This window comes from Muscardinus avellanarius (assembly GCF_963383645.1).
Source record: "Muscardinus avellanarius genome assembly, chromosome: 16".
NCBI lineage: Eukaryota > Metazoa > Chordata > Mammalia > Rodentia > Gliridae > Muscardinus > Muscardinus avellanarius.
In genome coordinates this window covers 15,092,492-15,103,796 of record NC_137802.1, presented here as the reverse complement: position 1 = coordinate 15,103,796, position 11,305 = coordinate 15,092,492, and the positions used below count along the sequence as shown (strand labels likewise).

The 11,305-nt window shown below is 53.7% G+C and overlaps 2 protein-coding genes across 4 annotated transcripts; one reads left to right on the top strand and one right to left on the bottom strand.

The window, feature by feature from the left end:
• Positions 1 to 1,667: 1,667 nt before the first annotated feature.
• On the top strand, positions 1,668 to 2,868 carry RANGRF (RAN guanine nucleotide release factor; the record flags this gene model as incomplete). Of its 2 annotated transcripts, none has more annotated exons than XM_080712793.1 (5): positions 1,668 to 1,753; positions 1,844 to 1,960; positions 2,188 to 2,344; positions 2,428 to 2,513; positions 2,745 to 2,868. In XM_080712793.1, the coding sequence occupies 5 exons, from the start codon at positions 1,677 to 1,679 to the stop codon at positions 2,866 to 2,868; spliced, it is 561 nt and encodes a 186-aa protein (XP_080568919.1). The 2 variants fall into 2 exon arrangements, with proteins under 2 accessions (XP_080568919.1, XP_080568918.1); XM_080712792.1 differs by having other exon boundaries at positions 1,677 to 1,753; positions 2,437 to 2,513.
• Positions 2,869 to 3,416: 548 nt separating this feature from the next.
• On the bottom strand, positions 3,417 to 6,545 carry SLC25A35 (solute carrier family 25 member 35; the record flags this gene model as incomplete). Of its 2 annotated transcripts, XM_080712790.1 has the most annotated exons (5): positions 3,417 to 3,590; positions 3,753 to 3,887; positions 4,238 to 4,390; positions 4,782 to 4,847; positions 6,171 to 6,545. In XM_080712790.1, the coding sequence occupies 5 exons, from the start codon at positions 6,543 to 6,545 to the stop codon at positions 3,417 to 3,419; spliced, it is 903 nt and encodes a 300-aa protein (XP_080568916.1). The 2 variants fall into 2 exon arrangements, with proteins under 2 accessions (XP_080568916.1, XP_080568917.1); XM_080712791.1 differs by lacking the exon at positions 4,782 to 4,847.
• Between the last annotated feature and the right edge of the window lie 4,760 nt (positions 6,546 to 11,305).

Genomic DNA, 11,305 nt, shown 5'->3' with positions numbered 1-11,305 from the left:
CTTACTCAAGATGTGTTGGGAGCAATGACATATGCCTATGATCCCAGGTACTTGGGATGCTGAGAGAGGGGATCACAAGTTTGAGGCCAGCCTGGGCAACTTAGTAAGACCCTGTTTCAAAATAGTTTTTTTTTTTTTTTTTTTTTGGGGTCTGGGGATGGAACTAGGGGCATTCGACCTCCGAGCTACACCTCCTGCCCTATTTTTATTCTTTATTTTGAAACAGGGTCTCACTAAGTTGCCAAGGGCCTCACTAAGTAAGTACCTGAGGCTGTCTGCGAACCATGATCTTCCGGTCTCAGCCTCCCGAATGCTGGGATTACAAGCATGCACCACCATGCCTGGCAAAATAGTCTTGTGTGTGTGTGTGTGTGTGTGTGTGTGTGTGTGTGTGTGTGGTACTGAGGATTGAACCCAGAGGGCATTCTACTTTCAGGCTACATCTCCAACCCTATTTTGCTTTTATACTGAAACAGGGTCTTACTAGGTTGATGTGACTCACTACTTGCTGAGGCTGTCCTTCAAACTGCAATCCTCCCGCATCAGCCTCCCAAGCCCTGTGCTTTGTCCTCACTGCCCCCAAAACAAGCCGAAAAGACTCAAAAGCGTGTTTCATTTGTTCCTGGCGCACCTCCAGTGAGTCAGGGGCTGTGTCCCTTCACGTGCAGACTGGCAAGGAAAGGGAGTAATGTATGTACCCTTTGGCTTCATGTCAATAAACTCTTAAGGTCTGTATGGCCTCAGGGTGAGAATCCCCTTGCTAGGTCTTGGCTGGGGAAAAGGTGTATCTGTTTCTAGGGCCTCTGGGGACATGGGCGGCCTCTTGCATTCCTGCGATGGACATGAATGGGATTATTCAATATATAAGGGGACTGTTAATATATAAACACTGCCTGCCAGGTGCTGGGGATCAAGGATGAATGGAGACATTAACTGGGAGGATAACGTTGAGCTAATACTTAAAGAACACTTGGGATCTGTAAAAGAAAAACAGAGGTTTTAATCCGTGCTTCCGTCCAGGTGTACAAACCCGGAAGGGGGGGTTTACCCCCCACCCCGCCCCTGCGGGTTCCCAAGGTGAAGATTTGAGGATTAGATTTATAATCTTCAGGTTGAGTGTCGCTTTCAGGAAGGCTTGAGGTCGGAATCCTAACCGAGACCCACACCTGGCCCTACAGTTTCCCTAATTCCCAGCGTGAGACGGGGGAATTAATGGTCTGGTTGGCAGCCAAGAGGCCCCAAGAACACTCTGAAACCATTCCCCCCTGACTCAGAGACCCCACCCTGAAGTGGGCCCCTTAGAGGGGCCACTGTCCTTCAGGAGGGTCTCAAGACACCTTCTTGGAAGGTGATGTCCCTTTAAAAGAGAAAGGGCGGATGCTAGTTAGTGACAGCCGCGGGCGTCACAAATCCCAGGCAGAGATGCTCGTGAGGAGCCCGCAGGACCCAGCGGCCCCGCCCAGCGCCGCGGAAGAGCCCCTGGCTCCGCCCCCAAAGCCCGGGCGTCGATTGGCCAGCGCGGGTGCGGGGCGGGGCCAAACCTTAAAGAGCCCAGGAGCTAAGCAAGTCGGGAGGCGGAGGTGGTGGCGGCTGTGAAACCCAGGGAGGCGATGTCACGCGGCCCCGTATGGGTTTCTTTTAAATCTCTTTAAAGCCCAGACCCTAGCCCTAGGCCCATGGAGCCCACAAGAAACTGCCCATTGTTCGGGGGCGCCTTCTCTACCATCCTCCCCACTGGGGCCATTGATGTAAGGTGAGAAAAAGTGCAGGCGCCCAGTGGAGGCCGACAGGGTGGGTTGGGAAGAAGCCAGAGTCGACCAGGGTCTGCCTCACTTCTCTCCAGCGACCTCCGGCCGGTCCCAGACAACCAAGAAGTTTTCTGCCACCCCATGACCGACCAGAGCCTGATCGTGGAACTTCTGGAGTTGCAGGCCCACGTGCAGGGCGCAGCGGCTGCGCGGTGAGGAACCGCGGCTGGCCAATGGGCGGGCCGGCTGCGCGGCGAGGAGCCGCGGCTGGCCAATGGGAGGGCCGGAGCCGAGGAAGTGGGCGGGGCCCGCGGGCGGGCGGTTACGCGGGATCACTCCAAGGGCGATACCGTCCTGCCCTGGGTGAGCCAAGCTTAAAGATGCTCAGGGGTGGGGGCATTGAGAGATGCCCCTCCCTGACCCTGCCTTCCTATCCCAGGTACCATTTTGAGGATGTTGGAGGGGTGCAGGGGGCTAGGGCTCTGCAGGTGGAGTCTGTGAAGCCCCTCTGTTTGGAGAACCTGGCCATGGGGGGCTGCTGTTCAGAAGCCTGGGTCCTTTCTGGCAAACAGCAGATAGCAAAGGAAAACCAGCAGGTGAGGGCCAGGGAGCTTGAGATGCCCTGGGTCTGGAGGTGGTCCTAGGGTTCAGGTAAGCATCTGGACTCTGATCCCTGTAGGTAGCAAAGGATGTGACAGTGCATCAGGCCCTGCTGCGGCTGCCCCAGTACCAGACTGATCTCTTGCTCACCTTCAATCAGCCCCCGTAAGGAGGAAGGGCAGGGCAGGGTGGGGGGTGGCGGGGGTCTCATGCATGACTACTGGCTCTCCCAAGGGAATTAGGCTGGGTTGGGCAGGACAGGGAGGCTAGGCTGGCTGGTGGGGCCAGAGTTGGGGTCACAAGTACCAAGGTCCTCTGGGGAACAGGAAGTAGGGATCTGCCAAACCTCGGCCCAGGGTGAAGTTTTTTTCTCTCTCTGTACCTCCACCCCACCAGCCCTGACAACAGGTCATCTCTTGGCCCTGGAAACCTGTCACCTCCACCCTGGAGCCTGGGTGACTTTGAACAGCTGGTGACCAGTCTGACCCTCCACGATCCCAACATCTTTGATTCCCAGTAAAGATTCTGAAGCACTGCTGCTGCTGTTGCTGCTGAGGACTTAGGGACCCAATTCTGGGAAGAGGAAAAAGAGGTTCAATACCTGGGTTTCTTCTTACTTCTTTCCCTGTGCAAAACACAAGACACATCCTCTCTGCAGAAATAAACTTGCTTTATAACCAATATAATTTCCTTTGAATCTAACAAGATATCTGGGTCCCTCGCATTCCCTTTGGTCTTGGAGGGGAGAGTTTAAAGCTGTGCGTGGAAACAGGAGGGACCCAAGACTGGCAGTGGAAAGAGGGAAGAGAGAGAGACTTTGGGTGACTGATTCGGGCCTGAGAGGGGTGTGATGTGCACAGGGAGACAGGTGGGGAGTTTTAGAGGAACACCCAAGGAAGGGAGGAAAACTACAGCTTGTAGTGATTGAGCCCTGAGAGCAAACAGGGAGTGGGGTTGGCTGTCCCCCTTAGACGGATGAAAAGCCACACAATCAGTAGTCATCAGGACCTAGAAGTGGAGGCAAAAGTCTCTGGAGTATCGATTCGGTGGGGTGCGAGAAAGTGGCTGTTATTTAGTGTACGCGTAGTAGAGGCTACGCAGCTGGTCCCAGAAGAAGAGGGAGAGGATGGTGTGGGGCCCGAGGCGGAAGTAGGAGGCACCTATACCCTTGTACATTCCAAAAATGCCCTCTGTCCGAGCTGTCTGCAGCAGAGCGTCCAGGATCCCCCGGTACATGAGGCCCTGGAGCATGTCGAAGAGGGAGGGAAAGCAGGAAAGAAGCTTGTCAGTGCAGCCGGGGCTTTACCTCTGCAGGCTGCATGGGAGGCTGTTCACCTGTCCCCACAATCTGCTCCCCCGCCCCCCAGACAGTCCGTGCCTGTTGCACCCTGAGCACTCCCTTACCTTGCCCTGCGCGTCTGTGGGCTGGTTGTAGAGCCTTGTGCTGGCCACGTCGAAGGGTGTCATGGCCAGGACCACAGCGATGCCGCTCACCATAGCAGCTGCCAGAGCCACCTTCCAGCTCTGCGGGGGAAAAATCTACAGGGAGAGAGACAAAGAGGGATGATCGGCAAGTCATTCTACCTGCAGGACAGGCTCGGCCCTGCCCTGCCCTGCCCTGCTCGGCCCGTCCCTGCCCTGCCCTGCCCTGCCCCAGAGAACAGAGAGCTGGCTGCTCAGGGAGCGGACAGACCCGCCGGGGAGGAGGAAGGCTATTGCTAAAGGCTCACGTGCCCACTCTGGACTCTGGGAGGAAGTGGCAAGAGAGCCTTGGGAACACGGAGGCGTCGCTGAGTCTTCTGCTGACCCTCACACTCAGCTGTTGGCACTGTCCCCTCTAGGACCCACCTCCCCCGCCGCCCCTGCCCCGCCCCCTTCCCGGGCAGTACCTCCCACTGGCTCAAGAGGTCCTTGGTGGATGAGAAGGTGCACAGCTGGGTGGAGGAACCGGTGATAACGCGGGGCAGGCCGCCCAAGGCCCCACGCCACAACCCCACCAGACCATGTTTCTGGCCAATCTCGATGAGCGCCCGAAACATGCCCTGGTAGGGGAAGACCATGGGGTGGGGTTTAGCTACCCCAGCATCAGGGGCTTCCACCTCCTAACACTATCAGGGACGGGTCCTTAAAATGCACCTGTTGTCCAGACAACTGGTTCAGTATGAGTTTAGAAGCAGAATACGGGGCCATCAGGTTTCTGCCACCCTTTGCCACCCCAGGGTAGGCGCCGGCTGGACAGAAGTGAGGGCCTTTAGCAGGTCGGGAGAACGGGGAAGGAGAAACAGGCACTGAAGGTTGGAGGAACAGGGTCTAGGTGGGCTGCAGGGTCAGAGGGGCTGGAAGGACGGGTTGAGCGGTGCAGCGGCCGGGGCTGGAGCTGCCGGGAGCAAGGGGGAGAGGATGGGCACTCCAGTGGGTTTGGGGAACCCTCACCTGGTGCTTATACTGGTGCCCTACAGCAATTTCAGAGGCTGCCTGTGCCTGCAAGTGTGTCTTCACCTGGGGATAAGAGAGGATCACAGCCTTTGCCCCACTGGCACGCTTCCACCTTAGAGCCCCGATGCCTGACCCCCTTGCACTTCCTCTAGGATGTAAAGCAATAAATACCCTTCTAATCTGATTAATTATTGTTCCCACATAACGCATTGGTCACGAGACACTGCGTCCCTTGGCTCCAGGCCCCAGAGACGGATCTCCCGCCCCCCCCCCACATCCTCCTTCCCTTGGGGCCGGGGAGGGGGAATTGGAGAGGTTAGAGAATCGAAGTATTTCTTAAGATTTCATGTTAGGCAAGATCTAGATGTCCAGCCTCTTTTTTATAAGTTCCCATTCCCAGAGCAGATTCCCTAAACATATTCTCTGGATCCCAGGAACCCCATCTATTCAGCTGACTTTGACCAGGCCACTGTCCTTGAGTCTTACACCCTGTAAAGGAGACCAGGTTGCTTCGCTTTCTGCAGAACATACTGCCTTCTACTCTGTCAGCTAAACTAAGCAAGACCCACTCCCTACAGTAAGCAGGTGTGGGACCTGGACCCGACTCTGGGCCTCAGGCTCTTAACCCCTCACCTATATCTAATAACTCAAAGGAGCAGACTGTGAAGTTGTAATTCTGTGTTGCCCAGGACCTGCCTGGTCCCTACACTTGCTACTGTATGTGACTCAAATTCCTCATCTTCCTCTATACAAACTGAACCTCGATATCAGGTAATAACCATAAAATAATAAAAGCAGTGCCGGCAAGTGTTTACTGTCTGTCAGGATGTATACTAGCACTTCACAGGTACTCTCTCATTGGTCTTCCTCAGTCTTCCCAATAACCACTCAAAAAGGGCACCACACGCTTGTAATCCCCGCGCTTGGGAGGCTGAGACAGGAGGATCGCGCAGGTTCAAAGCCAGCCTCAGCTACTGAGTGAGGCTCTCGGCAACTTAGTGAGACCCTGTTTCCAAATAAAAAATAAAGTAGGTCTGGGAGGTAGAAAAGCCCCTGGGTTCCACCCCTAGTACCACCAAAAAAAGAAAAAGAAAAAAACTACAATACTCCCTGTTTTTACACACATAGGACAAGCTCGACAATGAGGAATTTTCAAAGTCAGGAGCTGAGTTCCAGAAAGGCTGATTTCAAAGCCCACAATTTCATAACACACTCAATTGCATACCCATTGGATGGGTATGCCTAGGGGCAGATCAGAGGCCGCTACAGCATGCCAGCACTTTCCTAATGCCCAGCACCCTGCGGCCTACACGCATGTGAAGGACCAAGCTCCCACCCTACCGGAGGGCCTTCCCTGAAGGCCTCAGGCAAGACCCCGCTCCTTACCATGTAGATGGGGCTCCCCAAGTAGGCTCCCATGGCCCCAGCCAAGGCCCCCGTCACTGCGCTGCGGGTGGGACTGAGGGTGCCTTCGTCAGTGTGCAGGTAACCCCTGGCCTCAGCTAGCCCATAGGTGCCCAGCCGGATGCCATTCATCAGGAACTGGTACGCGAGGGCAGGGGCCAAGCCCTTCTGCAGGGCAGCCAGGCCATCCACCTTGCCGATAGTGAAGAAGGCATGGAAGACGTTTCGGTAGTGCCGCCGGTAGGTGCCAGGGGCTTGCAGTTCTCCCTGCAGCTGCATCCTGGTCTTTACGACCTCCAGGGGATTGGTGAACACACAGGCCCCGCAGGCTGCCAGACCACTCAACAAGAAGTCCATGGTAGCCTTCGAGAGGAGGGGTTCAGAAGTCAGCGGAAGGGCTCCGCTGCAAGAGGTAAGAATCTAGAGGGCTAGCGTCAAGTGTCAGGGCCAAACGTCAAGAAGTCAAGGGTTAGCCGGGGTTTGGGGGTCGGGAGCTGAGAAAGAGGAAGAAAGGGGAGTGTAGTAGAGTCGGACGAGAAGGCTGTGTCAGGGCCAAGGGACCTGAGAGGTCAGGAGGTGTCAGGGCCAAGGGATCCGAGAGGTCAGGAGGTGGCAGGCGGGATGCTCAGGGTGGCGAGCTCCGGGGGTCGGGGGTCGGGGAATAGAGGAGGTAAGTGAGAGGAGAGGAGTTGGGAGATGGACGCCGGAGAGGCAGAAAGGAAGAAAAACAGCAGGAAGAAAAGGGATCCGGGAGAAGATCCGGGATGTCCCTGAGACCGCCGCGAGAGCTAGATCGGGAAGGAAGTCGGGGGGGTCAGACCCGGGAAGACCGTCCCAAAGTAGCTACCGGAGCCCGCAGCACCTTCACCCGGGGCAGCCCGGGGAGGCCGGACCGCCACACTCCAGTCACTGGAGCGTGGCACCAATGGGAAGCCTCGGAGAGGCGCAGCGGGGAGCCTCAGCCAATCAGCATCGAGCCGGCTTCGCGGCCAATGGGAGGCGCTCTCGGCGCTCCGGCCCCCAGAATCCGCAGGGGCGGTTGGATTAACTCTCCCGGTCCCAGCCGCGGGGCGGAGGGCGGAGGGCGGAGGGCGGACGGGGCCCGGGGAGGGCACCCTGGGGACGGGGAGTCTGGACACCCGGTTCCTGGGTGCCTGCGGAGGCCGCACGCTCCCCCGTGGCGACAGCATTCCTTGCAGGCACAGGGCTCCTTCGCGCATCCTCTGTCCCGGGTCATCTCGGGGTGGAATTGCCTCATCGCATCCACGCCCAGCGCCGCGGGCTCCTGCGGGGAGCGGATGCTGCGGCCGCGCCCGCGGGGGATGGGACGGGGATGGGACGCACCTTCCGGGGACCTGTCTCCGGAGGCCGGAGGCGGTGTGCGTCGGTTCTCGCGCCAGGGCGTGGCTGGTTGCCGCCCTAGGAGGAAGGCCTGAAGGCCCGAAGGCTAGCGAGGGAACTCAGTTAAATTCTTAAGCTCTAAACCGGGCGTGGTGGCGCACGCTTGTAATCCCAGCATTTGGGAGGCTGAGACCGGAGGATCGCGGTTCGCGGACAGCCTCAGCTACTTAGTGAGGCCCTCTGCAACTCAGTGAGACCTGGTTTCAAAATAAAGAATAAAAAATAGGGCAGGGGGTGTAGCTCGGAGGTCGAATGTCCCTGGGTTCCATCCCCAGACCCGCAAAAAAAAAAAAAAAAAAAAAAAAAAAAAAAATTCTTAAGCTCTTTTGACCCCGAAGGCAACGTGGTGGAGGAGAGGGCAGCCGCAAGCCACGCGGGGATCTGGATTCCTCTGCAGCTAGGCTGAAGTAACAGCCAGCAAGTGCCTGGAGAGCTTGATTTTTATGGAATCCTGCTCTAGCTCATTTTCTTTTTCTTTTTTTTTTTTTTTTTTTTTTTTGGTAGTACTGGAGGTGGAACAACGTGGTGGAGGAGAGGGCAGCCGCAAGCCACGCGGGGATCTGAATCCCTCTGCAGCTAGGCTGAAGTAACAGCCAGCAAGTGCCTGGAGAGCTTGATTTTTATGGAATCCTGCTCTAGCTCATTTTTTTTTTTTTTTTTTTTTTTTTGGTAGTACTGGAGGTGGAACCCAGGGGCTTTTCTACCTCCAGGCTATACTCCCAGACCTATTTTATACTTTATTTTTCGTTTATTTATTTATTTATTTTGTGTGTGTGTGTGTGTGTGTGTGTGTGTGTGTGGTACTGGGGGTGGAACCCAGAGGCTTTCTACCTCCGGGCTATACTCCCAGACCTATTTTATATTTTATTTGGAAACAGAGTCTCGCTAAGTTGCTGAGAGCCTCACTTAAGTAGCTGAGGCTGGCTTCGAACCTGCGCAATCCTCCTGTCTCAGCCTCCCAAGCGCGGGGATTACAAGCGTGCGCCACCACGCCCAGCTCTGCTCTTGCTTTTGTGTCTGGTTAATCGAACTTCCGAGAAAAAGAGACTAGGTAGGATGCTAGCTGTTGTGAGACAAGGCTTAGAGAAAGGCAGAGGGAGGGATGCCACCTGGGAGGAAGAGGTGGGAGTCTCCTAGCTACCACACTTAAGAGTCCCACTTTGGGTCTTCCGGTTCAACATCTGGGTGAATTTGGACAAGTTCCTAACATCTCACAGCTCCCTTGCAAAATAAGAATGATAGTATTTGTTGTATATACTCCAGAGGAAGTGTTGGGCTTGTACTATATAGCCAACAATCATCTTTCCTGAAAAGTCAGGAGCTGTTTTCTTTTAGTATTTGGGATTGAACTTGGGGACATTCTACCTCTGAATTACACCCCCAGAACCTCCTTTATTTGTTTATTCTTTTTTTTTTTTTTTTTTTTTGCGAGTCTGAGGGTGGAACTCAGGGGCATTCGACCTCTGAGCTACACCTCCTGCCCTGTCTTCCTTTCTTTCTTTCTTTCTTTCTCTTTCTTTCTTTCTTTCTTTCTTTCTTTCTTTCTTTCTTTCTTTCTTTCTTTCTTTCTTTCTTTTGCGGGTCTTGGGATGGAACCCAGGAGTATTCGACCTCCGACCTACAATCCCTGCACCATTTTCTTTCTTTCTTTCTTTCTTTCTTTCTTTCTTTCTTTCTTTCTTTCTTTCTTTCTTTCTTTCTTTCTTTTTTGCGGGTCTTGGGATGGAACCCAGGAGCATTCGACCTCCGACCTACAATCCCTGCACCATTTTTTTTCTTTCTTTCTTTCTTTCTTTCTTTCTTTCTTTCTTTCTTTCTTTCTTTCTTTCTTTCTTTCTTTCTGTGGTACTGGGGATGGAACCCAGGGGCCTTCTACCTCCGGGCTACACTCCCAGATCTATTTTATATTTTTTATTTGGAGACAGGGTCTCTTAAACCAGCGGAGGCTGGCTTGGAACCTGCTCCATTGTCCTGTCTCAGCCTCCCAAGCGCAGGGATTACAAGCATGCGCCACCACGCCCGGCTCTATTCTTTATTTTGAAACAGGGTCTCGCCAATTTGCGGAGGGCCTCACTAAGTTTCTGAGGCTGTCTGCAAACCGCGATCCTCCAGTCTCAACCTCCGGAATGCTGGGATGACAAGCGTGCGCCACCACGCCCAGTTCTCATTCATTCACTTTTTATGGTACTAGGGATTGAACCCAGGGGCATTCTACCTTTGAGCTATACCCCCAAGCGGTGTTTTATTTGGAAACAGTCTCGCTAAATTGCTGAGGCTGCCCTCAGCACTGCAATCCTATCTCAGCCTCACAAATAACTCGAATCCCAGCAGCTGCACCTGGCTTCCAAGTCACTCTCAACTTATGGAGGGTCATCTGGTCCATGAAGCGTTTCCAGATTCTTCACGTTTAGCCACTCTTGTTCTCCAATCATTTACGCCCTCCCTCCTCCCTTTTTGGTTAGTTATTATTGCTCTGATTTCTTCCTGGGTTGTATGTGTGCTTGCTGCTGATAGGGTGTCACTACTTCTAGACACATCTGGGAGACCTGGGGGCCAGATCTGAATTGTGTCTATTTCACCAGTGTATTGCTAGGTCAATGGATACACAGGATGAGGCAGGAGGGGCATCCTTTGGGGGTGGAGGGTAAAGTAAAGCAGGTAATAGGGCTCTTTACCGCTGCAGGGGGAGCCCTGAAAGAGTTTGCAGAAAATTTCCAAGACACACTACCCAATTGCCCCACCTGCTGGGGGATGAGATGTTATTATAGTTTTAAATCTCAAGTTAAACCCCTGAGGTTCTAGAAAGTGTGGTCCCTGAGCAGCAGCAACCAGAGCAGTACCTGGGAACTTTATGTAGTCCCATTCTAAACCACAATAACAAGCTCTGGAGATGGAGACTTAGGTGGTCTGCGTTTCATCAAGTCCTCTGACTGTGTGCCTGAGCTTTAGACCCACTGACTTCAGCCTTTTATCTTGAACACCAGATGCCCTGGAGATAGCTGGCTTGTTTTGTTTATTTATTTATTTATTTTTGTTTTTTTGGTGGTACTGGATGATGGAACACTTCTATCTCTGGGTTACACTCCCAGACCTATTTTATATTTTTTTGGAAATAGGGTCTCTTAAGCCAGCGAGCTGGCTTCAAACCTGAGCGATCCTCCTGTCTCCACCTCCTAAGCAGAGGGATTACAAGCGTGTGCCACCATGCCTGGCAGATAGCTGGCTTTTTTTTTTTTTTTTTTGGTGGTACTGGGGTTCCTGGAAACCCTTCTACCTCCGGGCTTCACTCCCAGACCTATTTTTTTTAATATATATTTTTATTTGGAAACAGGGCCTCTTAGGCCAGCAAGGCTGACTTCGAACCTGGCGCAATCCTCCTGTCTCTGCCTCCCAAGTGCGGGGATTACAAGTGTGCGCCACCACGCCTGGCAGATAGCTGGCTTTTAAGGCGCAGATTTTATAAAGTTAGCTTAGTTTTTAGAGTAGTTTACCGAACATCTTAATTTTCTTTCTTTTTTTTTTTTGTGGTACTGGGAATGGAACCCAGGGGCCTTCTACCTCCGGGCTACACTCCCAGACCTATTTTATATTTTATTTGGAAACAGGGTTCCTTAAACCAGCTGAGGCTGGCTTCGAACCTGCCCGACCCTCCTGTCTCAGCCTCCCAAGCATGGGGATTACACACGAGTGCCACCACGCCCGGCTGAACATCTTAA